The following is a 27,798-nucleotide window of genomic DNA, read 5'->3' on the forward strand; positions in this document are numbered from 1 at the left end:
TTCCTAAGAATAAATGAAACAGATGCCATACTTGGGCTAACTGTGAGAAATATTTATACAGATTTCAGGTTGAGAATGTGGTTCATACTGCAGTTGATTCATTCATTTTCTTTATTTACATACTAACATGAGGAAAAAGCAGGTGGGTCCGATGCATCTGAAAGGCAGAAATGCACATTTTGCCTGAATTAGGGAAGAAATGGAGACAAAATATGATGAAAAATAAAAGAGATGGAGGGGAAATGAGGGGGGGGGGGAATGAATGTGAAAAAAAAGGAAATAAAAGAGCTTTTAATAACCTGTGGGGAGACTGTGCAAATTCATAGCTAGTAGTTCTGAGGCAAAGATTTTTAACCTGCGGTCCGTGTATAAGTTTCAGAGGTCTGAGAGTTTCCCCAAATGGTGTAAAAGTCTTTGAGTGTATATACATGGTAAATTTTAATGTGCAGTGGGTTCATAACATTTACCTGTAACACCCTTCCTCAAACAGAAGTACAGGTCTCAGAAAAGTATATATGAATTAAATTGAAACAGGAAGAAATATTTATCTGGCAGATTTAAACAGTAGATGGTTTGTTGTTCTGCTTTCAGCTGGAAATGTTCTTTGAGTAATTTTTTTCTCAATTTCATAAATACAAACTTTTAAAATGAACTCTTTTCAGTACAAGTGATATTCCTTTGTAAAGCATTCATGGAGAGTAAGGAAGGGGTTGTTTGAACCTATGTTCTTGACTTCATTTTTTTAATTTAAATTTGTTTATTTTTACTAGTTTTTATTGGAGTATGGTTGCTTTACAATGTTGTGTTAGCCTTCACTGCACAACAAAATGAATCAGCCATACATATACAGATATCCCCTCCCTTCTGGACTTCCCTCCCATTTAGGTTACCACAGTGCGTTAGGTAGAGTTCCCATCTGTTCTTGACTTCATTAATGTATCATCCAACTAATTAGGCTAGCCAGTTTATTTAGACAATTTCAGCCAAAAATTTGATATATGTTTCCAGATTACATCAATAGGCTCAAATCAAAATTAAAATTTAAAGTCTGAGTAAAATGTTCTTTCTTAAGATTTCAAAATGGTGGCTTGAATTGATATTAATTATCTATAGCAGGACTTGACAAACCTTTTTTATAAAGGGCAAGTTGGTAAATATTTTAGGCTTTGCATACTGTGAGACAAAATCAAGGACATTATGTAGGTACTTACATAACAAAATAGAAAGAAATGTCTACCAGTCGTTTATTCATGATATTCTATTTTTCTGGTAATTTTAAAAATTGTAAAATTTGTTGTAATACAGGTCTACTAATGAGAATGGATTTCTTTTGGAGGGATAACATTTTACTTAATTAGAGTTCAAAGTTAATGATTCCTGTCACCAAAATTAAATGCAGATGTTCATCTGTTAATACTGATCTGTAATGAGATTTTATGTATTTCATTTTTGAAAATGTCTTTTCATGCAGATACTGTAGATGCTGTCAAATACTAATATCATTTCACAAACACAGGATTTTAATTGTTCATATTCATTACTTGAAAGGCATTTGCAGAATTCTGTTATATTCTCTTGATATTTGACTTTTGGCCTGCCATTCTACTCCCAATTAATCAATTCCAATTGAAGGTTAGATGGAAGGCCCTCATTTTCAGAGATAAAAGAACGTAAAATGTGGAAATTGCATTTGCATCAAAGTTTGACAAACATTGTTGAAACTGAAAGTTGAGCTCAGAAAATATATTCACTGCAAAGTTGTAGGGGAATCGAGATCTGAGTTTTGTTTGACAGCATGGAAAATGTGTAGAGGAGCTTGACATTACTTGTGAGTCAAACAACAGAATGACTACTAACAGTATAGATTTTGCATTCAAGTGCTGGTTTTATCTGGTAAGTTTAGGTTGAATTTATTAAGAAACATTGTCAAGTTTATGGCAAAACTAAATTCCAAAATCATTCAGTACTCAATAATAGTGTTTGAGGACAATTCTCATTCAGAAAAAATTCAGTCTCAGTCCTAAGCTCCAAAAATTAAAATGTAACTTTACCACCATTAAGACATTAAGCTGCTATAAGGTAGAACAAGTCATTATATTCACCTTCTACTTCTGACAAAATTTCATGGAACTGCTGATATTTAAGTCCATAAGAGCAAGTAAAATACCCCATGGACAGTTCTGTTTCAATAACACATGAATATTTTACACAAGTGCTGATGAATAGTACAAGGAATAATGATAGACTTTTAGAATTTTACATTTTAATAAATTTAAAATGCAAAATTTGTAAATTTCTCTAAACCTTTTTCTGCCCCACACATATTTTTATCACCATCAGTTGTAGCACGTCTTAGCAGATCCCACTTCAGGTTGTAATAAATTAGTGCTTTTTCAACTTCTTTGAAAATATTTTTGTCTGTAGTTGTTCCATGCAGACTATTCTTAGAGACTAATTCTTCCGTTTCTTCAACGTGGCATTGACTCCTCAAATAAAAGACAGCTAAGCAGTATCAGTAATATCTGTCAATTTATCAAGAGCCAAGAATACTGTTCAGAAAAGTTGCCTTTAAAAAAAAAATGACTATTGATATTGTCAGTTTTCTCAACTCTTCAAGCAGTTTTTCTTATGGAAAGGCTGATAATCTTAAACAAATTGATTAGTTTAGGCATAATTGTTTGCTAATGCAATCATTCTTGATTTAATTAAATCACTGTTGGTAAATGGCTCTCCTTCCTTGGCTAACAAATGAGCCACTCAGAAACTTAGATGGTAGCCTTTTTGACTTTTTATCTTTGTGAAGAAATTCTGCCTAATGAGACATTCCATTTTATATTAATTTATCGGTTGTTTTTCTTTGAGTGGGATATATTGTGATGAGTGCTTAGGCTAATAGAGTTAGTGTACACTGTAGTTTTTCAAAACGGCTATAGTGTTATTAAAAAATAAACTCAGTGCTTTGCCATTGAACTTAATAACAAAATAATCCACAGTGTTCTGTGCTTTAAAAATGTTACGTTTTAAAGCTTACTTTTCTTTTTTTGTGTGTGTTTTGACCTGGGGAGTATGCACTGGTAATAAAAGTAAAGTAAAATATCACGGTATGGTGATATTTATGGCACTTGAAATGCTGTTGGCTTATAATTGTGTCACTGAAATTTATGGTGAGCTGAGCAACAGTGAGAAGCAATGAGAACACCACATTTGGTATTTATTGCAACAATTTAACTCTGCCATTGTAGAAGTGAAAGTAGCCATAGACAGTACATAAACAAATGAGCATGACCATATTCCAATAAAACTTAATAGGTGCTGAAGTTTGAATTTCATATAATTTTTACATGTCACAAAATATTATCATTATTTTGATTTTTTCCTGTCGTTTAAAAATGCAAAAACTGTGCTTGGTTCAGCATCTTGATGCCTGGCCTGTGGGCCATAATTGGCTGCCCTGATTTATATAGTAAACCACCTTATAGAAAAATTATTCCACCATCAAATTTACCTCACAATACAGGCATACCTCAGAGATATTGCAGGTTCTGTTCCAGACCACCACAATAAAGCAAATATTGCAATAAAGCGAGTCACACAAATTTTTTTTGGTTTCCCAGTGCAAATAAAAGTTATGTTTACACTATACTATAGTCTATCAAATGTACAAAAGCATTGTGTCTAAAAAAAGTACACACCTTAATTTAAAAATACTTTATCACTAAAAAATACTAACCATCATCTGAGCCTTTAGCAAGTCATAGTAGTAACATTAAAATCTCTGATCAGATATACAGATTGCCAACAAACATGAAAGAATGCTCAACATCATTAATCATTAGAGAAATGCAGATCAAAACTACAATGAGATATCATCTCACACCAGTCAGAATGGCCATCATCAAAAAATCTACAAACAATAAGTGCTGGAGAGGGTGTGGAGAAAAGGGAACCCTCTTGCACTGTTGGTGGGAATGTAAATTGATACAGCCACTATGGAGAACAGTATGGAGGTTCCTTAAAAAACTACAAATAGAACTACCATACGACCCAGCAATCCCACTACTGGGCATATACCCTGAGAAAACCATAGGTCAAAAAGTGTCATGTACCACAATGTTCATTGCAGCTCTATTTACAATAGCCAGGACCTGGAAGCAACCTAAATGTCCATCGACAGATGAATGGATAAAGAAGATGTGGCACATATATACAATGGAATATTACTCAGCCATAAAAAGAAACGAAATTGAGTTATTTGTAGTGAGGTGGATAGACCTAGAGTCTGTCATACAGAGTGAAGTAAGTTAGAAAGAGAAAAACAAATACCGTATGCTAACACATATACATGGAATCTAAAGAAAAAGGTGATGAAGAACCTAGGGGCAAGACGGGAATAAAGATGCAGACCTACCAGAGAATGGACTTGAGGACACGGGGTGGGGGGGAAGGGTAAGCTGAGACAAAGTGAGAGAGTGGCATAGACATATATACACTACCAAATGTAAAATAGATAGCTAGTGGGAAGCAGCGCATAGCACAGGGAGATCAGCTCGGTGCTTTGAGGGGTGGGATAGGAAGGGTGGGAGGGAGGGAGACGCAAGAGGGAGGCGATATGGGGATATATGTATATGTATTGCTGATTTACTTTGTTATAAAGCAGAAACTAACACACTATTGTAAAGCAATTATACTCCAATAAAGATGTTTAAAAAAAAAGATAATGATATTTTTATTAAAGAATCCATCATGATCACTAAATAAAATAAAATAAAATAAAATCTCTGATCATAGATCTCCACAACAAATATAATAATAATGAAAAAGTTTGAAATATTGATAGAAATACCAAAATGTGACAAAGACAGGAAGTGAGCCAATGCTGTTGGAAAATGGTGCCAATAGACTTGCTCAGTGCAGGCCTGCCACAGACCTTCAGTTTGTGAGAAATACAATGTGTGCAAAGCACAGTAAGGCAAAGCACAATAAAATGAAGTATGCCTGTATAGTAGATCTTGCCTTCATTTATGTGTGAGGAAAAAAGTATGTATATTCATGTTTGTCACTATGAACTAGTTCTAAGAACAATTATCAGAAAACATTAAGGAATACCACTCAGATCCAGATACTGTTTTCTAATATTCTTTTCCACTAAATAGAACCAGAGCTTCTAGGAGAAATAGTTAATTCTAAGGCTGGGGCAGGGAGTATAAAGATGAGCCTGGAGCATGTAGTAGGGCCAGAAAGTAAGGAAATACTAAAATAATATGATGTGAGTATATCAAAGGGACATAGGGCCAGTTGGAATAGCTCCCGAAGGCCATACTGGAACAATTTGAACAATAAAATAAATAATGTAGTATTGGATTATACCCAAAGTATAAAATGAATCTCCATGAGTGCATATTGATATAAATAAATAAATTGGGGAAGATAGACTAATCTCTCATACAGAAGAATTCCAGATAAATTATGTAGGTATTCCCCTCTCAAGGAAGTAGAATAGCTCTCCCCCTCATATATATGGGCTGGGAAGAGTGATTCTTTTCAAAAGGGCAAAAGAGAGTAACTTTACAGTGGAGGAACCTAGCAAAATCTACCTCAACCAGGTGGTCAAGGTCAACATCATCAGTGATAAGCTATGTTGATAGTGTGTACCCTTGATATGATTGATGAGAATGGCACTCTGTGATTGTGCTTCCAAAACCCATAACCCTAGTCCAACCATAAGGAAAACATTCTCTTCTAAAATAAAAGTTTATTTTAAAAAATTAAGGCGCTCAAATTCAGGCACATGCCATTTAATTTGTTTTAAGTTATTGCAGTGATAGCACAATCCTGGAAGGATCGTGTTCAGAGTATGTAGCAGGGCTTGAGTCAGTGGTGGTGTTTTTCCAGCAGCAGAGTCCTCATGTGGTGTGAGAGGCCAGACATGTGGTTACTGAATTATGAAAGATACACATGTAGCCAATTAGATGAGTATAATTGAGTGAATGAACTCTCTGTGGCGGTTCCAAAAAAAAAAAAAAAAAAAAGTAAGAAGAAGCAAAAGTTAAAGACTCCACAGCTATTACCAGTAGCTGGATCTGAAAGCACTTAGGCGTTTTGTATTTCCTGGGGAAATGGCATGCAGTTGTACCTCTTCTGACATTTCTCCCTTGGCCTCATTTCAAACTTATTGTATTTACTTTAAGTGGGATTTATTTTGTTTTGCTTTGTTAAACACGGCTTTCTTAGTTACTGTAATATGATCTATTGGGCTTAAATGAACCCCTGAAATGAAAACTGACTTTCTGCTTTTACTGAAATCTGAAACCCAAAAGGACAGTGATGAAGACTGTTTTGACAAAACAGGCAACTAATTATCAGTAGGTAAATCACAGACTTCCTAATTGTCTTTAATTCATATTTACTTTAATGCATTGTTTAAATATCTATAGCATTTGAGACTTTGATGCAGATGCTAAAACTTAGAAGACTTGTTTCTGTTCTGAAATCCTTTGTAGTTCCACCTAGTATTAAAGGAGGGAATGTCACCACAGAAATATCAGCACTGATCAACAGCATAATTAAACTGGAATGTGAAACACGGGGACTTCCAATGCCTGCTATTACTTGGTATAGAGACGGCCAGCCAATCATATCCAGCTCACAAGCACTTTATATTGATAAAGGACAATTTCTTCATATCCCTCGAGCACAGGTCTCTGATTCAGCAACATATAAGTGTCAAGTAACCAATGTTGCTGGGACTGCTGAAAAATCATTCCATGTGGATGTCTATGGTAAGGAAAAAAATATACGTTTTAATTATGTACTTTTCTGCCTATGCTTTCTAATCTGGCAACATGCAATTTGTTCACTAATAAATCCCTGTTGGGTTGGGTTGTCTTCGATATGCATACATTGGAATTAGAAGAATTTGTCTCATGATTTGGAAAAATATTTTAAAAAGCTAAGGTTAGCAAGAAGTGGGCCCATTCATTCAGTCAACCCTCTGCCTATGGCACTTGGGAATCTAGACCATTTGATTTTTACGGAGAAGGTAAAGTAGTTCTTAGGACTAAGCTCATTCTCTCCAATTTGTCCTTTTTAAGCCAGACACAGTATAGAGTATCCTACAATATTTAGACTAATTGCAGATAAGCTGAACCAAGAAATTCTTTCCTCAGTAGCTTACGGGGAGATGGACATATAGGTAGTTTCTATAGTCAAACTACGTGAGTTAAGAATGAAAAGAATCCCCTTTATTTCATTAGGATTTTAAAGAATTGCCTGAAATATTACTTTTTTCTACCTAGTTCCTCCAATGATTGAAGGTGACTTGGCTGTGCCTCTCAATAAGCAAGTGGTTATTGCTCATTCACTGACACTGGAATGTAAAGCTGCTGGCAACCCTCCTCCAGTTCTCACCTGGTTGAAAGACGGTGTACCCGTGAAAGTGAGCGACAACATCCGCATAGAAGCTGGTGGGAAGAAACTAGAAATCACGGGTGCCCTAGAAGTCGATAGGGGACAGTATATATGTGTGGCTACCAGTGTGGCAGGAGAAAAGGAAATCAAATACGAAGTTGACGTCTTAGGTAAATGAGGATGCTGCCACCTGTATTCTCATAGTCATAGCAAAACCTGACTAGTTTATTAAATGCTTTCGTGTTCATGGAATAATAAAACGATCTTAGAGAAGGTTCAGTGATCTGTTCAACTCTGGACTACACATTACTGAGTGGTGAATTGATCACCAGAGTCCCAAGATCTAAAACCCCACATAAATCTTCCACTTGCCCTGATAGGTACACTTGGTAAGTAGGTAGATGCCTTTTTACATCTGTGACAATATCTGATTGTAGTGAGTGACGGCATGGTCTCTTGTCATGAGCATTGTGCTAAACAACAGGAAACTTAGTCTGTGGGACTTGGGAAGTCGTCTTGTAACCTTACATCTCTGTTTCTTTATAAATTGAAGGCTTTCAACGCAGGCCCAATTTTTGAGGTTCCCTTATCTTACTCTTATGAAAATAAACAACAGAAAATATGAATCAGCTTTATGTTTTGATGGCATCATCAGCCCCATAGTGCTAGATTAACTGAGAAAAATTCACAGTGTGTCAAAAGTATATTTATTGATCGTGGCAAACGTGTATTGTAAAAGGTATTGTACAATACATTTCAAGTCTCCTTCCTGTACCAAATGACTATGATACTTATCAGCCTTCTAAGTGCAACTTAGTATTGCTTAAAAGTGATGCTATATTTTTTCTTGTAAACGTTTCTTTGTATGTTACATCCGTGTTGTTTTCTAGTGCCACCAGCTATAGAAGGAGGAGATGAAATGTCTTACTTCATTGTGATGGTTAATAACTTACTGGAGCTAGATTGTCAGGTGACGGGCTCTCCTCCACCAACTATCATGTAAGCGTTTTGGTATGTCTTCTAAATATCTCCCACTTCTTTATTTGAGTGTTTTAGAGCTATCTTGAAAGAGGTTCTGTGTCATTCAAAAGTGATTTATAAAATTATACTAATTATATCCCTCTTTTAAAAGACGTACTCTATATTCAAGGCAACTTTTGTTTGATACTCACGGGGCCCATAAATCTGCTCAATTAGAAGACTTCATCATATGCTCTTAAAAATTACATTTTCAGTTCATAGAGACAGACTATTAAGTGGTATCTGTCAGATCTTCTTGAAGCACTGAAATGTTAAATGAACAACGGAATTTAAAACAGTATGCCAGACATATTAAGGAATAGAGGAAGTTAACATGAATATATGATTACCAATACTTTTTTCTCATTCCTTCATTCACAAAGTATTTCTTGAATACTTATCTTTCATTTCCAAAGTGCTATGGGGTATGCAAAGGAACAGATACTCAACTAACTTTTGGGCTAAAATATGTTCACACATGATTATAAAACTAAATGGAAAGTGATAATTCATAATAAATTAAAAATTATAATGCTATACGATTTTAGGATTCTATTTTACAGATGTTTTAAGATTATGTGTGTTTTGTTGGTTAATATTATTTAAACATTTGAAGTGAGTGATATGTAGGGGCATTTGCCTCTTTCTGTAGCCCAGCATTAATAGAAGAATGAAGAACTGTACACATAGTTCTTGGGTTCCAATAATATGCCAGCTTCTTTGTTAAACTAGGTTTCCTTTTTCTTTTCCCTATTTACAGTTTATTTTATTAGAGTGAGCAGATGGGAAATTAGGCAAGTAAATAATTGAGAATACATAATATAAATGTATCATATATACATATATACACATATACATACATATATATAAGTATATAAGTCGAATATATGAATAAATGTAGTTGCTCCGAGATAGATAGATTGCTTTAGAAACATAGTTATTTAAGATATAGTTAGGAACATAGTTATTTAAAATATGTCTCCAGACTTCTTTTTGCCTTATTTCTGTAGGTGGCTGAAGGATGGCCAGCTAATTGATGAAAGGGATGGATTCAAGATCTTGCTAAATGGATACAAACTGGTTATTGCCCAGGCTCAAGTGTCAGACACAGGCCTTTATCGGTGTGTAGCAACAAACACTGCTGGAGACCACAAGAAGGAATTTGAAGTGACTGTTCATGGTATGCTGAAGAAGGGGCAGGAGCATTTCACTGAAAATTCATTTATGCATTGTTTCAGTATCTAATTCAGAACTTAGCTCAGTAATCTGGATAAATCTTGAGTTGTGGAAAGTAGTGCTAATTTGAGTGAGAATTTGGATGCAAATTTGAATTAGATAGTGGAAAATTTTAAGGCACTTTACTAACACAGAAGATTTAACCAAGAGGTATCATGTGAATGAACTGAGACAGAATTTAAATGGTAGGAGGTATATTCTGCATAGAATGTGAGGGTCTGAGGAATGAGATCAAAGAAGATAGAAGAGGCAGGCAGCAAATTTCAAATAAAGGGGGGATACGAGTGTTCAAAGATTCATCCAAAACAGGAGGGAGTGTGAATAAAGTCATTTCCAGAAATGGAGGCTGAGGGTGTTATGCAGGATCCAGGGCACATAAGTGCACTCATGGAACTGGCACAATAGGGTTAGAACCATTCATCTAATGACAGAAGCAACCCTCTGCCAGGGTATCAGGTGTCTCACTTGCCAGCAGACCTTGGGAAGGGAGGGACTGCAATGAGAAACTAGAGAGTGTTTGGAAGCAACAAGCAGAGGTTTCTATGAACATCAACTTCATTCTTCCCAGGCGGACTGGTTTTTTCCTGCATTTTGATGGAATACAGCTAATCCTGTTTCTCAGTCTCAATTCCAATTCTTGAGGGAGGGAATCTGGCAGGCCCAGCTTAAATCAAGTTACTCTCCTGGATTTAATCAGCCTTGCTGGGGACAGAGTCATGTGGTATAAATATGGGTACTGGAAACCCACCCCAATTTAATGAGGCAGTTCTAGAGAAAGGGCCGGTCATAGTAGACTGGGAAAACACACCAAGAGGTTGTAAACCAAACATACATGTGGATTGCAGTTGCTGTAAATACATTTCACTTTTTCTCTGGAGAATTAGAGACCCATAGTTAAGAGATCAGTAATCTCTAAAATTGCTTCAAGTTATAAGTGAAATCCATGGAATGAAATTATTCTGTTTGTTAAAATAGGCCTCTGCCCTTTTCTAAATTTTGAAGTTTCAAGTTCTTGGATACAGACTTTTAAGTGTTTGATCCCACTGATTATAGTTTTTGTTCCCTCCCTCACTTCCTTTTTTCTTCTTTCTTTCCTTTCTTCTCCTCTCTTTTTCTTAAATCTAGTTCCTCCAACAATCAAATCCTCAGGGCTTTCTGAGAGAGCTGTAGTAAGGTACAAGCCCATCACCTTGCAGTGCATAGCCAATGGCATTCCAAAGCCATCCATTACATGGTTAAAAGATGGCCAACCTGTCAACACTGCCCAAGGAAACCTCAAAGTAAGTATGAATATTATTTTGCCCAAGATGAGAAAGCTATATATGGAGCTATCATATTCTCCTTTCTTAATTATAGATTTTCCTGTTGGATAGATTTTGCAGGAAATGTACTAAAACAATATGTGTTTTCCTTAGGGTTTTTCAGAATTTAACTTAATATTTTGATTTGAAAAATGAAATTAATTAAAGACTAATAACTTTAACAATGATGTTAATTTTAACATAGTGGTTGGTATTTTTATTATTTCAATTTATGCCTGTTTTAATTATTTAAAAACTGGTATCTTATGGATGAATAGTTCATCAGTACTAAGTAAGTCAGAGTATCCTCAGTATATTCACCATTGACCAGGATTGAGGTAGAGTTATTTCTATTGATAAATAAACCTAAGTGAAATGGTTTCTTGAAAAACATAGTTTAGTTTATAAACATCATGATGGCAGAGACTCAGACTCTATGAATAAGTTCACTTGTGTATCTTTCATATTGAGTATAGTCCCTGGCATATAACTATATATCAATACATATTTGTTGAATTAATAGATAGGTAGATTGCAAACCTGCGTAATCTACATGATACAATTAAAATAATTAATAGATTTTGCTACTAAGATCAAGTTAATTGACTAATGTGGGTTTGAGCTTTGCTTGAGGTAGGTTTCAGTTAACAAGGGATGTGCCAAGTTCTTCTCCCGGCAGAAGTGATGGATATCTCTGTTCATTTATCATTCCTATTCCAAATTCGGTGGAACTAATCTCACACATTTGCGTTAGCAAAAGATTTAATATGTAGCCTTCTAACACAGAACAGGTAAACAACTGTTTACTTGGGAGACAGATATTTATCATACAATCATACAAAAGTATAATTGCAAACTGTGATGAGTAATTTTAGGAGACAGTATAGAGAGGTATAAGAACAGATAATGAGGAAAGCCTTTGAGCGTGTGTTGGTTTGCAACCCCTGGAGCTTCCCGGGTGTCATCTGAAATCGTCCCCCTATTCAGAGAGGGCAGAGAGAGATCTAAGAAAGAGGCACAGCGCTCCAGATTGGTAGGGGGCAGGTTTAATAAGCAAGGGAACTTACTTACCAGGCTTGTCTTGGATGACTGCAAGATGAGTAGATCTCCTCACGTGCCCACCAAATCTTAAAAGTTTATATAGAGGTCTTAACTGGGTTCAGTCATATATCCTGTCCAGATGGTCTCAACATCACACTACTATCTCAAGGCTGCGTCCTTGGGCAGTTTCTAGCACTGGGAAAGAAGATGGAATGCACATTCCAAAAATGGGGAGAGGATGAGGAGCCTCCAAATGCCTGAGTCCAGCTCACAGGTCATCCCTGCGGTCACATCCTCTCAGTGACCTCCTCCAACAGCGTGAGGGAGGGTAATTTATGGAGAAAGTCTTTAAGCAGAGATCTGAAGAACATATGGAGTTAAGTGGGCAAATTAATAGAAGAGAGGTGAGTAGAATCTTTCAGAGAAGATGTGCATGGGCAAACAACTGAAAGTAAAGGGGAGCACGACACCTCTTGAGAACGTGAAAGCAAGCCATTGGATTAGGGAACCAAGAGCAAGGGAGAAATGGTATTAGAGGAGACCAGAGGACAGGTAGGAGGCATTTAAGTAATGTTAATGATTTTATTTTCACTTTGCGAATTTCACAATGCGAAATTTCTGAACAGTTTTAAGAGAAGAGTGACATGATCAGGCTTATATTTTCAGCAGTTACCTAGGTCCGTTTGGAGAATGAATTGAAGGAGTCAAGAGTAGATATGTGGAAATCAATTGAACTTATTTGCATTTGTCTAGGAGAGAGAAGATAGAAATTTGGACTCACATGCTGGCAATAGAGATGAGGATACATGGATATAGTTGAGAGTTATTTATTGGTTAAATCATTAGGGCTTGATTATAGATTGTTGATGAAAGGTGAGGGAGTGGGGAATATCAAGAAAAATTAGTAGGAAGCTAATCTACACAAGTGCATAAATAGTGTTGCCATCCAGTGAGAAAGGAGACTTTGGAGGAAGATAAGTTTGAGGGGGAATAACTGTGATTTGAGTTTTAGACTTCTGGGTGTTGAGTTGACCTTGAAATAAACTAGTGGCGTTGCCAGGTAGACCATTGAATATATGGTTTTGACGCTCAAAAGATAGTTCTGGCTTGGGATATTGGCACACAGATCATATTTGAAACACATGGACGTAGATGAGTTAATCCAAGGGCAGAATAAAGAGTAAGAAGAAATAGAAAAAAAATGATCTAGTTCAGAATCTTAAGAAATTACTGCACTTAAAGGCCGTATGCGAAAGTCTAGAAGTGAACATAAGTATATGAATGTGCTGCTTAACGTGTTTAGTACAGTATGGATGAAGAATAAGCTACGTGGGAGTTTATGTGGGAGTGTATGGAGAGAAGATCATATGGGGTCAGAATGCAGTAAGCCTGGAAGGCTTTGCTGAGTTCGGATTTCATTCTGGGCAAAGTGGGGAGCCATGAATGAGCTTTGAAGGGGGACTGGTAAAAGGATCCAATTTGCATTTTAGAAATTATTCTGGCAACAGTATGCAAGGCAGATTAACAGTTCGGGAGGTTGGAGAAACTGGAATATAAATTAAGGAGCCATTATAATCCCACAGTGGCTGTGAGAATGGAGACAGGATCTGAGAAACACAGAGTGGTATAATTACTAAGAGAGTCAAAGTGGGCTCTGAAACCCAGATGACTGGTGCCATTAAGCAAGATTGGAAACACGCAATGAGAATTTGGTTTAGAAATACAGGAAAACAGCTTTGTTTTGGATTGTTCAATTTCATGTGCTAACCTGTCCAGCAGATAGCTGGAAGCTCAGGAGAAAAGTTAAGGCCAATGCTGTAAATTTAGGAGTCTGCATGGGATTCTTCATCACAGCCATGGGTTTGGATGAAAACTATCAGAAAGCTAAGTTTCCTGTTTACGGGACAGGAAGAGGAAGCAGATTCCATAAAGTAATCTACTAAGAAAGTCAGAGAATGAGAACTGAGGGAATGCTGTACCTTCAGCTCCCAGAGGGCAGAGTGACTGAAGGAGCAGGAAGTCAACAACGCCAAATGCTGTAGATGATGATGGAGAGTATGAGCTCACTGCCTAGGCTGCTGGATGCTGTGATTAGAAGTTAACTGGTAACCTCTGAATAATCATTTTCAAAAAATAACCACTGAATCACCAGTTCCAAAATGGTAGAGGCTAGCTGCAATGTGTTTAAGAGGGAAATAAGGAAAACAAGTCAAGGAAATTTATCTGCATTTCCATTACTCATATTTTATAATTTTTATTGTTTTTCTGGCCCCCATGACCATTTAATCAAAAAAGATTGTTTTAAAACTATTTATGAAGTGTTGCATAAATGTAACCATGTTTTTTTCAAATAGCTTAAATTTTCATCACATACCTCATAGTTGCAGTGCTAAAGTCTTTTATTCAGTGGAGTTTTATGACTGTACCAGCAGGCTTGCCTTAGGTAACACTGTTTTGTGTTTTCCAATGACTAAGAAAAGCTTTTCAATCACAATAGTCTATTTTCTTGTGCATGATGAAGTGATCTGGCTCTAATCTATCAAAAGATAATTAAGATACTGGCATAAAAATATAACTAGATATTACAAATTTAAATAAGTTTGTCTATTCAGCAGATGTTTTCAAGTCCAAGTATAAAGTACAAAATGCTGCCATACTTTCTGATCCCAATTAGATACAGTCTTCTGGTCGAGTTCTACAAATTGCCAAAGCCCTCATGGAAGATGCTGGCAGATACACATGTGTGGCTACCAATGCAGCTGGAGAAACACAACAGCACATTCAACTGCATGTGCATGGTAATGGCATCTTCACGTCTTAACAAGAGTATTTCTGTGGCTTTTTAAAAACATAGCGGGCCCATTTTTATTGAATTGTGGTATAAAATGAGCAAGTGTTTATTTTAATCTGTATAAAAATGTATATAGTTTTTTTTACATTATTTTCATTATACTTGCTCATATTAAGATCTTCAGTTTTCAGGTTGTCAAATAGGAAGTGCTGGAGCTCATAAATAAATAAATGCACCACCCTGTGTTTTAATTATTTGAATTCTGTCAACTGATAACTTTGTACAGATAACTTTTATTGGAAAAAAAAAAAAACAACCCAGAAGTTGCAGGGTTTTTCCTTAGCATTGTCTGTGATTATCCTGCCTGCCTGTAAGATGGATTTTGTGAGCAGAAGCTATTCTTGACTCAGGATCTTCTCTCATGTGCTTTAATAAAAAGTCTGGTTGGCTGTGGAACACTTCATGAATACTGTAGCTTCACAGTAAACTTGAAAGATTATCTGACCTTCAGTGTAAGACTTCACATCTCTAGAGGCTCATCAGAAAAGGCCAAGAATTGTAGGCTTGAGCTTTCCTAACTCAGCCAAGGATATTTGCAGAGAGCTAGCCAAGCTCTCATTGTACGTGTTGTTCATTTTCTCTAATTCACAGGATTGCTTGTTAAACTTTTATTCATTCATTCATTCCATCCATCCATGCATTCATATATTTACTCTACATTTTCTGAGCAATCTTAACCTAGAAGAACACTCCAGCACTTAGTTTAATTCCAGGTATATAGCAGGCAGTCAATAAATATTTAACAAATGAAAGAGTAAATAGTAAGTGAATGAAAAAATTTAATTTGAACGTTGAATTCTAATCTGTTTCTTTACATATTTTCTTTTATTTAAATCACCCAGTTAAAAGATTTAAATCATCAGTTCTCTAAACGTTTCCAATAAACCAGCTTATTCTTTCCCCAGTTCTTCCAATATGAACACCTGACTTACAGATGTCATACACACAAACCATGTTCCTTAAGAGGACCTTTATTTTTTCATTGAATAATTAACCTAAAGACCAATATCTGAGTGGAACCATCTTGGAATGGTCTCACTATAATTGAGGGTTGGGGGACAGGCTGACCTTGCTCTCCCTTAAGTTGCCTTGAATTTACCTTGTTCCTCGTAGGGCATTGTATGTCTTTCTAGTGTTCTTTGGCAGCTGTCTCCAGCATATACTCAGACCTCCACTTCCATCTAAGAGTGTGCTCAGGGTGGGCTTGCTCTCCTTCCCCATTTTTCTGCTCTGAGTCTCCTTCTCTCCTCCTTATACAGGCTATTTGTTCCCTCCCTTCCAACAATTTCAGTCCTTATCTGATCTCCATTGTTGGCTAAAGGAAATAGTTGAGTGGGATAGCAGCATGATGTGTTGTAGTCATCTCAGGCACTGGAGTCATGCCGACTTTAGTTTAAATTCTATGCTAAACGTGATCTGTGTAACCTTGAGCAAACGATTTAACCTCTCTGAGTATCTGACTTGCAGAGTGCTTTTGAGGTTTAGAGGTATTAGACGTAAAATATTTCCCACTTTTACTCTTTCAGGAGTTATCAAAAAGAAAGATTTGGTTTTGTTCTCTAGACTGGTTTAAATTACTTAAATGAAGACTCTGTAATGAAGAACAGAATATATGTCTCCAGAACTGGGAAGAACCAAACTTCAGTGTTTGAGGCTCTCAAACTTGTATTCATAAAAATCGTAGGTATTGCTTGTTAAAAGTACAGCTTCCTGGGCTTCCCTGGTGGCGCAGTGGTTGAGAATCTGCCTGCCAGTGCAGGGGACATGGGTTCGAGCCCTGGTCTGGGAAGATCCCACATGCCGTGCAGCAACTAGGCCCGTGAGCCACAACTACTGAGCCTGCGCGTCTGGAGCCTGTGCTCCCAACAAGAGAGGACGCGATAGTGAGAGGCCCGCGCACCGCGATGAAGAGTGGCCCCCGCTTGCCACAACTAGAGAAAGCCCTCGCACAGAAACGAAGACCCAACACAGCCAAAAATAAATAACTAAATTAATTAATTAAAAAAAAAAAAGTACAGCTTCCTGGGCCCATTCCCACATCTCCTGAAACAGCATCTCTGATGCAAGTAGTCTGTGCCATTACGTGGAGGTACGTTGGCTCAGACTGTAAAGACTGGCCTGGAGACTTGCCAGTGTAGTCAAGAATGACTGAAAACTAGAATCCATAAAAGAAATCAAGTATCCCATCAACTACCTAGCAACAACAGAATAGAATAAACAGATTCACTACCTAAGAAAACACAAGTCTATAAATGTACTGTCTGAATATGGTAACACAATGTATGTTAGCAGGAGATGCAATTAGTGTACATACTGACATGGAAAATCATCAGAGACAGGGGATGCAGGCTAGAAGATGTCTGAGTTAATGTGAAAAGAAAGAGAAATAGAAGGTTAGTCATTGTAAGGATTTATTAAAAACTACCAAATTATGGTTTTCTGAGGGTATATGACCAGTAGTGGGATTGCTGGGTCATTTGGTAGTTCTATTTTTAGTTTTTTAAGGAACCTCCATACTCTTCTCCATAGTGGCTGCATCAATTTACATTCCCACCAACAGTGTAGGAAGGTTCCCTTTTCTCCACACCCTCTCCAGCATTTATTGTTTGTAGATTTTTTGATGATGGCCATTCTGACCGGTGTGAGGTGATACCTCATTGTAGTTTCGATTTACATTTCTCTAATAGTGATGTTGAGCATCTTTTCGTGTGCCTCTTGGCCATCTGTATGTCTTTCTTGGAGAAATGTCTATTTAGGTCTTCCACCCATTTTTTGATTGGGTTGTTTGTTTTTTTGATATTGAGTTCCATGAGCTGTTTGTACATTTTGGAGATTAATCCCTTGTCAGTTGCTTCATTTGCAAATATTTTCTCTCATTCTGAGGGTTGTCTTTTCATCTAGTTTATGGGTCCAAAAAAGAGGGGATATATGTATACATATAACTGATTTGCTTTGCTGTACAGCAGAAACTAACACAACATTGTAAAGCAACTATACCCCCCCCCAAAAAAACTACCAAATTAGATGAAGAATATAAAACAATCTTCTTCATACGAATCAGCAATAGTATAGAGGTAAGATATATTAGTAGCTGAAAATGTTTCATCTAATACAATCTTGACTTGTCTGGACACCATTTCATCAACCTGAAGGGAGAATAAATGATGAAGTGAATTTCTAATCTAATACTGATAATGGTCAACTTGGAGGAAGTAGTTGGCTAAGAGCATGTGACAGGAATCTGAACAGAAAGTTGGTGTATCATCTTGGCACTCATGAGGGCAGTGTCACATTGGATGAAAATGGCTCCAAACTTGATTCTGTCCTCTTCAATACTTGTATTAATAATTTCGGTGAGAACTGGAGATGTTAAAAAAGGTATAGGAATTTCTAAGGGTTGAGAGATTTCAAAAAGACCTCAGAGGTTAAAATGACAAGTTAACCTGACGTCAAAAATTGCATAAGAATAAAGATAGAATGGCTTAAAGATACCACACACTGAAATACTTGAGGTATTAATGGCTCTCTCCAATTACTGTAGATTTGATAATTCAATTTCATAATAAAGCTAATCAATCTTAGAAGTCAGTAATAGAAGCTTATAGTAGCCCTCTTATATTCTTGCTCTCTGAATGCTTCCAAAATGTTGTATCTAATTCTGGTGCTATATATTGAGGGACATTGAAAAATCTATAGGGAAGCAACTATTATTTAATTTAGTTCATTTATCAATTTATTTAATCAAAGAAACTCAGCTTTCAGATTGTTTAGTATTTTGCTTTCCTATAAAAAAGATCGTAGAAGCTTCCATTCTTCTCAAACATGGAAAAAAGTGTTTCCAGAAGTAAGGGTGCATGTGGTCTCGTGGGCTAGAAGATGAAGTCATGATCATGAGAAGAGGAATATTCTCATGATCCCCTGGGTTTTCCAGGGGGAGTTCTGTCAATCATAAAAGGCTGAGGCTTTCAGTAGGTGGTCCTTTTGATGATCAAAGTTTCATAATTCTGGAAGTTCTAATTCTCTAGACCAAACTATGAAATTATATTTAAACCTCAGATATTTGCCAAGTGAGACAGATGTTTCCACAAACAAATGATTATTTGGGGTCTAATGGCTCAAGCATTCATTTCATCTGCACTTAATTATTTCCTAGCTGAAATCAACCATGTGAAGCGCCCAGAAGTAGAATGTTGTGGTTAAAAGCTTTGAATTTAGGCTCCTATACTCTCAAGTAATATCTGGAGGACAGTGGGCTTAGATGTTAACTTTTTAAAAGCCCCGTTTTCTCATCTGTAAAATGGGAAGGATGAAGATAATACCATAATCAGGGAAGTTGTTCTGAGGAATAAACGCAAGACTAGACATGAAAAATTTAGCCTGGTGCCTGGTTCCTAGTCATCATCTGTAAGTAGTAGCTTAATGACTGTTTCAGCCAAACACATATTTGGCTTCTGGCACTTCTCACTGTACCAACATCTTAACAAATATGTCTAAAGTCCTGCTATCTTTACTGTTGGCCAGGAACCATCTTGAGTCTGTATTAGCTGTCTGGTTAAAACATTAATAGAGCACCCTTAATTTAATTTTATTATTTTAAAGTATTTGCTTGGCTAACATCTGCTAACACCCACTTAAAAAAAGGTTTCTATAGCATTTCTGTGTTTTGCTTAATAGCTCACTTGTGGCTTAAAGGAGACTTGAGAATATTATAGGGAATTTTTTTTCTTTTTTAAAGGATAACTTCAGTTCCAGGCTCTACTATACTATTTTCTCGGTATAGATGAATTTATTATTTACTATATTATAATTTTGGTGGTTAAGGTGTATTATCTCACCCAAATCACTTTTAGATCAGTTATGTATTAATTCAAATTTAACCAGAATTTGAAATAATGAATTTACGCCTCTGAATGATTAAAATAATAGGCAAAATTTAGACCCACAATATGTCCAGAAGAAGGTATTTTGGTTTTGGCGTGATATACGCCTAGAACTTTTAGAAGAAAGGAAAAAACCAGTTAAGTTGAATGGAATTCAATCTTCTGCTTGGAGTATGCAGACATCTTCTTACTGTTAACGTAAGATATTATTACCTTACTAATTCTTCTTCTAGAACAGCGTTCACCTAAATTCAGATTTCCAAGACCATCTCTTTAATGCTAGAAGGGAATAATAGCATTTATATTTGTATTTACTTTTTAACCTAAAAAATGAACCAGCACCATTTATTGAAAAGACTAATCTTTCCCCATTGAATGGCTTGGCAGTCTTTTTGAAAACCATTTGACTGTAGATGTAAGGGTGTGTTTCTCTAATCTCAATTCTATTCCATTGCCTAAGTGTGTATCCTTATGCCAGTACCACTCTGTATTTTTTATTCCTTTTTGTCTCCCAACTTTATTGAGATGTAATTGATAAACAAAATTGTATATGTTTAAAGTATACAATGTGATGATTTGATACATGTATACTTTGTGAAATGATTACTACAATCAGGTTAATTAACACATCCATCACTTCACATAGTTACCATTTTTGTGAGTGTGTAGTGAGAACACTTAATATCTACTCTCTTAGCAATACAGTATTAGTAATAGAATAGTCACCATGCTGTACATTAGCTTCCCAGAACTTATTCATCTTATAAATGAAGGCTTGTATCCTTTGACCAGCAACTCCCCATTTCCCCCACCCCCCAGCCCCTGGTAATCACCATTCCACCAGTTTCTATGTGTTCAACTCTTTTTAAATTCCACATATAAGAGATCATATAGTATTTGTCTTTCTCTGTCTGGCTTATTTCACTTAGCATAATGTCTTATAGGTTCTCTCAGGTTGCTTCAAGTGGCAGAATTTCCTGCTTTCTCATGGCTGAAAAATATTCCATTATGTGTGTGTGTGGGTGTGTGTGTGTGTGTATACACACACCATATATATGTATATATACAACATACATCATATGTATATGTTGTATGATAATACATATAATACACACACACACACACACACACACACACACACACGAGAGAGGGGGAGAGGGGGAGAGAGAGAGAGAAAGAAAGATAACATCCTCATTATCCTTTCATCTGTCTACGGACACTTAGGTTGTTTCCATGTCTTAACTATTGTGAATAATGCTACAATGAACATAGGAGTGCAGATATGTCTTTGAGATACTGATTTTACTTCCTTCATATATACAACCAGAAATGGGATTGCTGGATCATATGGTAGTTCTATTTTTAATTTTCTGAGGAAACTTCATACTATTTTCTATTTTCTTGTTGATTTTTGTCTAATTGTTCTATTCATTATTGCAAGTGGAATATTGATATCTCCAACCTTTATTGTTGAATTGTCTTTCTCCCTTTGATTCTGCATGGTTTAGTTCCATGTATCTTGAGACTCTGTTGTTTTGTGAATATATGAGACTCTGTTGTTTTCTCATATGTTTTTTGATAAATTGATATTTTGTATCATTTTAAAATGTCCTACTTTGTTGCTAGTGACAGTTTTTCTTTCAAAATCTACTTTGTTTGATATTGGTATAGAGTCTCCATTCTTACTTGGTTACTGTTTGCATGGTATATCTTTTCCATCCTTTTACTTTCAACCTATTTGTGTCTTTGAATTTAAAGTCTGTCACTTGTAGACAACATATAGTCAGGTCGTGTTTTTATTGTCGTATTGCTTCTTAAATCCATTCTGCTAGTCTCTTCTGCCTTTTGCTTTGAGTGTTTAATACATTTACATTTAACGTAATTACTGAGATGACAGGATTTATGTCCACCATTTATATGTGTTTTTATATGTATTATGTCATTTTTGTTTTTATGTTCCTCCATTACTACCTTTTTTGTGTTAAATAGATACTTTCTTTTTTTTACTATATTTTTGAGTTCATTTTTAGTGGTTGCCCTGAGTATTACAATTAGCACCTTAATTAATAATGTTATAATTTGGATTAATACTAATTTAATTTCAATAGTATAAAAAACTTTGCTACTGTATAGGTCCCTTCCCTTCCCCTCCTTTGTGCTATTATGGTCATGCAAGTTACACCTTTACTCATCATGTGCCTATCAGTACATATTTATAATTGCTTTATGCTATTGTATTTTAATTCAGAGAGGAGAAAAAAATGTTATATGCAAAATATATAGTTTTACTGTCTTTACTATTAGTTACCTCTACCAGTGCTCTTTTTTTTTAATTAATTAATTAATTAATTAATTTTGGCTGTGTTGGGTCTTAGTCTCTGCACGCGAGCTTTAGGTGTGGTGAACGGGGGCTACTCTTCATTGCAGTGCACGGGCTTCTCGTTGCAGTGGCTTCTCTTGTTGCGGAGCACGGGTTCTAGGTGTGCGGGCTTCAGTAGTTGTGGCACTCAGGCTCAGTAGTTGTGGCTCGTGGGTTCCAGAGCACGGGCTTAGTAGTTGTGGCTCACGGGCTTAGTTGCTCTGCGGCATGTGGGATCTTTCTGGACCAGGGCTCAAACCTGTGTCCCCTGCATTGGCAGGCAGATTCTTAACCACTGTGCTACCAGGGAAGTCCCTACCCATGCTCTTTTTTTGTTTTTTTTTGAGTTTTATTTTATTTCTTTATTTTTTATACAGCAGGTTCTTATTAGTTATCTATTTTATACATATTAGTGTATATATGTCAAACCCAATTGCCCAATTTATCCCACCACCACCCACCCCTGCTTTCCCTCCTTGGTGTCCATAAGTTTGTTCCCTACATCTGTGTCTCTATTTCTGCCTTGCAATCTGGTTCATCTGTAACTTTTTTCTAGATTCCACATACATGCATTAATATATGATATTTGTTTTTCTCTATCTGACTTACTTTACTCTGTATGACACTCTCTGGGTCCATCCACATCTCTACAAATGACCCAATTTCATTCCTTTTTCTGGCCAAGTAATATTCCATTGTATATATGTACCACATCTTCTTTATCCATTTGTCTGTCAATGGGCATTTAGGTTGCTTCCATGACCCGGCTATTGTAAATAGTGCTGCAATGAACATTGGGGTACATGTGTCTTTTTGGATTATGGTTTTCTCTGGGTATATGCCCAGTAGTGGGATTGCTGGGTCAGATGGTAATGCCATTTTCAGTTTTTTAAGGAAAGTCCATACTGTCCTCCATAGTAGCTGTATCAATTTACATTCCCACTAACAGTGTAAGAGGGTTTCCTTTTCTCCACAACCTGTCCAACATTTGTTGTTTGTAGATTTTCTGATGATGCCCATTCTAACCAGTGTGAGGTGATCCCTCATTGTAGTTTTGATTTGCATTTCTCTAATAATTAGTGATGTTGAGCAGCTTTTCATGTGCCTCTTGGCCATCTGTATGTCTCCTTTGGAGAAATGTCTATTTAGGTCTTCTGCCCATTTTTGGATTGGGTTGTTTGTTTTTTTAATATGGAGCTGCATGAGCTGTTTATATATTTTGAAGATTAATCCTTTGTCCATTGACTCGTTTGCAAATGTTTTCTCCCATTCTGAGGGTTGTCTTTTCATCTTGTTTATAGTTTCCTTTGCTGTGCAAAAGCTTTTAACTTTCATTAGGTCCCATTTGTTTATTTTTGCTTTTATTTCAGTTACTTTAGGAGGTGGGTCAAAAAAGATCTTGCTGTGGTTGATGTCAAAGTGTGTTTTTCCTATGTTTTCCTCTGAGAGTTTTATAGTGTCTGGTCTAACATTTAGGTCTTTAATCCATTTTTAGTTTATTTTTTTGTATAGTGTTAGGGAGTGTTCTAATTTCATTCTTTTACATGTAGCTGCCCAGTTTTCCCAGCACTACTTATTGAAGAGGCTGTCTTTTCTCCATTGTATATCCTTGCCTCCTTTGTCAGACATTAATTGACTGTAGGTGTGTGGGTTTATCTCTGGGCTTTTTATCCTGTTCCATTGATCTATATTTCTGTTTTTGTGCCAGTACCTTATTGTCTGGATTACTGTAGCTTAGTATACTCTGAAGTCAGGGAGTTTGATTGCTCCAGCTCCATTTTTCTCAAGATTGCTTTGGCTATTTAGGGTCTTTGGTGTTTCCATACAAATTGTGAAATTTTTTGTTCTCATTCTATGAAAAATGCCATTGGTAGTTTGATAGGGATTGCACTGAATCTGTAGATTGCTTTGGGTAGTATAGTCATTTTCACAATGCTGACTCTTCCCATCCAAGAACATGTTATATCTCTCCATCTGTTTGTATCATCTTTAATTTCTTTCATCACTGTCTTATGGTTTTCTGCATACAGGTCTTTTGGTTCCTTAGGTAGGTTTATACCTAGGTATTTTATTCTTTTTGTTGCAATGGTAAATGGGATTGTTTTCTTAATTTCTCTTTCAGATTTTTCATCATTAGTGTTCAGGAATGCAAGAGATTTCTGTTCATTAATTTTGTATCCTGCTAATTTACCAAATTCATTGATTAGCTCTAGTAGTTTTCTGGTAGCATCTTCAGGATTCTCTATGTATAGTATCATGTCATCTGCAAACAGTGACAGCTTTACGTCTTCTTTTCCGATTTGGATTCATTTATTTCTTTTTCTTCTCTGATTGCTGTGGCTAAAACTTCCAAAACTGTGTTGAATAATAGTGGTGAGAGTGGCCATTCTTGTCTTGTTCCTGATTTAAGAGGAAATGGTTTCAGTTTTTCACCATCGAGAACAATGTTGGCTGTGGGTTTGTCATATATGGCCTTTATTATGTTGAGGTAAGTTCCCTCTATGCCTACTTTCTGGAGAGTTTTTATCATAAATGGGTGTTGAATTTTGTCAAAAGCTTTTTTTGCACCTATTGAGATGATCATATGGTTTTTATCCTTCAGTTTGTTAATATGGTGTATCACATTGATGTGCGTATGTTGAAGAATCCTTGCATTCTTGGGATAATCCCCACTTGATCATGGTATATGATCCTTTTAATGTGCTGTTGGATTCTGTTTGCTAGTATTTTGTTGAGGATTTTTGCATCTATCTTCATCAGTGATATTGGCCTGTAGTTTTCTTTTTTTGTGACATCTTCGGTTTTGGTATCAGGGTGATGGTGGCCTTGTAGAATGAGGTTGGGAGTGTTCCTCCCTCTCCTATATTTTGGAAGAGTTTGAGAAGGATGGGTGTTAGCTCTTCTCTAAATGTTTGACAGAATTTGCTTGTGAAGCCATCTGGTCCTGGACTTTTGTTTGTTGGAAGATTGTTAATCACACTCTCAATTTCTGTGCTGTGAATGGTCTGTTTATATTTTCTATTTCTTCCTGGTTCAGTCTTGGAAGGTTGTGCTTTTCTAAGAATTTGTCCATTTCTTCCAGGTTGTCCATTTTATTGGCATATAGTTGCTGTAGTAATCTCTCATGATCCTTTGTATTTCTGCAGTGCCAGTTGTTACTTCTTCTTTTTCATTTCTAATTCTGTTGATTTGAGTCTTCTCCCTTTTCCTCCTGGTGAGTCTGGCTAATGGTTTATCAATTTTGTTTATCTTCTCAAAGAACGAGCTTTAGTTTTATTGATCTTTGCTATCATTTCCTTCTTTTCTTTTTCATTTATTTCTGATCTGATCTTTATGATTTCTTTCCTTCTGCTAACTTTGGGGTTTTTTTGTTCTTCTTTCTTTAATTGCTTTAGGTGTAATGTTAGGTTGTTTATTTGAGATTTTTCTTGTTTCTTGAGGTAGGATTGTATTGCTATAAAGTTCCCTCTTAGAACTTCTTTTGCTGCATCCCATAGGTTTTGGGTTGTCGTGTTTTCATTGTCATTTGTTTCTATGTAGTTTTTGATTTCTTCTTTGATTTCTTCAGTATCTCTTTGTTATTTAGTAGCGCATTCTTTAGCCTCCTTGTGTTTGTGTTTCATACAGTTTTTTCCTGTAATTGATATCTACTCATAGCATTTTGGTCAGTAAAGATACTTCATACGATTTCAATTTTCTTAAATTTACCAAGGCTTGATTTGTGACCCAAGATATGATCTATCCTGGAGAATGTTCCATGAACACTTGAGAAGAAAGTGTATTCTGTTGTTTTTGGGTGGAATGTCCTATAAATATCAATTAAGTCCATCTTGTTTAATGTATCATTTAAAGCTTGTGTTTCCTTATTTATTTTCATTTGGGATGATCTGTCCATTGGTGAAAGTGTAGTGTTAAAACCCCCTACTATTATTGTGTTACTGTCAATTTCCCCTTTTATGGCTGTTAGCATTTGCCTTATGTACTGATGTGCTCCTATGTCAGGTGCATAAATATTTACAATTGTTATATCTTCTTCTTGGATTGATCCCTTGATCATTATGTAGTGTCCTTCTTTGTCTCTTGTAATAGTCTTTATTTTAAATTCTATTGTCTGGTATGAGAATTGCTACTCCAGCTTTCTTTTGATTTCCATTTGCATGGAATATCTTTTTCCATTGCCTCGCTTTCAGTCTGTATGTGTCCCTAGGTCTGAAGTGGGTCTCTTGTAGACAGCATGTATACATGTCTTGTTTTTGTATCCATTCAGCCAGTCTGTGTCTTTTGGTTGGAGCATTTAATCCATTTACATTTAAGGTAGTTATCGATATGTATGTTCCTGTTACCATTTTCTTAATTGTTTTTGTAGGTCTTTTCCTTCTCTTGTGTTTCCTGCCTAGAGAAGTTCCTTTAGCATTTGTTGTAAAGCTGGTTTGGTGGTGCTGAGTTCTCTTAGTTTTTGTTTGTCTGTAGAGGTTTTAATGTCTCCGTCTCCATATTTTCTTCATTCTGTTTCCAAGATTTTGGATCATCTTTACTATCATTACTCTGAATTCTTTTTCAGGTAGACTGCCTATTCCCTCTGCATTTGTTTGGACTGGTGGGTTCTTACCTTGCTCCTTCATCTGCTGTGTGTTTCTCTGTCTTCTCATTTTGCTTAACTTACTGTGTTTGGGGTCTCCTTTTTGCAGGCTGCACGGTCGTAGTTCCCGTTGTTTTTGGTGTCTGTCCCCAGTGGATAAGGTTGGTTTGGCGGGTTTTTTAGGCTTCCTGGTGGAGGGGACTGGTTCCTGTGTTCTGGTGGATGAAGCTGGATCTTGTCTTTCTCGTGGGTAGGACCGTGTCTGGTGGTGTGTTTTGGGGTGTCTGTGAGCTTATTATGATTTTAGGCAGCCTCTCTGCTAATGGATGGGGTTGTGTTCCTGTCTTGCTAGTTGTTTGGCATAGGGTGTCCAGCACTGGAGCTTGCTGGTCATTGAGTGGAGCTGGGTCTTAGCATTGAGACAGAGATCTCTGGGAGACCTCTCGCTGATTGATATTACGTGGGGCTGGGAGGTCTCTGGTGGTCCAATGTCCTGAACTCAGCTCTCTCTCCTTAGAGGCTCAGGCCTGACACCCAGCTGGAACACCAAGACTGTCAGCCACACGGCCATGTACGTGGAGAGTTTCTTGCCTTTTGGGAAGTCTGAGGTCTTCTGCCACCGTTCAGTAGGTGTTCTGTAGGAGTTGGTCCACATGTAGGTGTATTTTTGATGTATTTGTGGGGAGGAAGTTGATCTCCATCGTCCTACTCCTCCGCCCTCTTGAAGGTCCTTCCAGGAACCTTTTAGGTAGCACCAAACGCATTCTACTATCCAGTTTCTACTTGGCTGCTTTTTTCACTGTGGTTGCAGAGCTCTTTGCTTTCAAGCTTACTGCTGAGGTAGGGAGAGAGTGATGGGAATAGAATGAGATAAAATGTCATCAACCTTGTTGTTCTTAATTAGATTTTGCTGTTTTTCTTGAATAAGCACTTTAATTATTGCAAGCCTTTGGTTAATTTCCAGAGTTGTGAAAAAGTTGGTTTTGATAATTTTTCCAGTGTTCTTTTTTGTTTTCTAATGGAGGCATGGATTTTCAGTCTTTACTCTGCCATTCTTGCTGACATCTAATCTTTTTTTCTTTCAGTCCTTTAGTGGAATGAAAAATAGCCAGCCCACTCCACAG

The 27,798-nt window shown here is 36.5% G+C and overlaps 1 protein-coding gene across 3 annotated transcripts in view; it reads left to right on the top strand.

The window, feature by feature from the left end:
* HMCN1 (hemicentin 1) overlaps positions 1-27,798 on the top strand; it is a 506,773-nt gene that overhangs the window by 295,778 nt on the left and 183,197 nt on the right. For all 3 annotated transcript variants that reach the window (XM_036867831.1, XM_036867840.1, XM_036867846.1), the window contains exons 31-36: positions 6,501-6,779; positions 7,296-7,577; positions 8,298-8,406; positions 9,438-9,607; positions 10,789-10,943; positions 14,680-14,803. In XM_036867831.1, the coding sequence (XP_036723726.1) occupies positions 6,501-6,779; positions 7,296-7,577; positions 8,298-8,406; positions 9,438-9,607; positions 10,789-10,943; positions 14,680-14,803 (1,119 nt within the window). The remainder of the gene's footprint in view (positions 1-6,500; positions 6,780-7,295; positions 7,578-8,297; positions 8,407-9,437; positions 9,608-10,788; positions 10,944-14,679; positions 14,804-27,798) is intronic.

Source organism: Balaenoptera musculus, chromosome 1, assembly GCF_009873245.2.
Source record: "Balaenoptera musculus isolate JJ_BM4_2016_0621 chromosome 1, mBalMus1.pri.v3, whole genome shotgun sequence".
In the NCBI taxonomy this organism is placed as follows: Eukaryota; Metazoa; Chordata; class Mammalia; order Artiodactyla; family Balaenopteridae; genus Balaenoptera; species Balaenoptera musculus.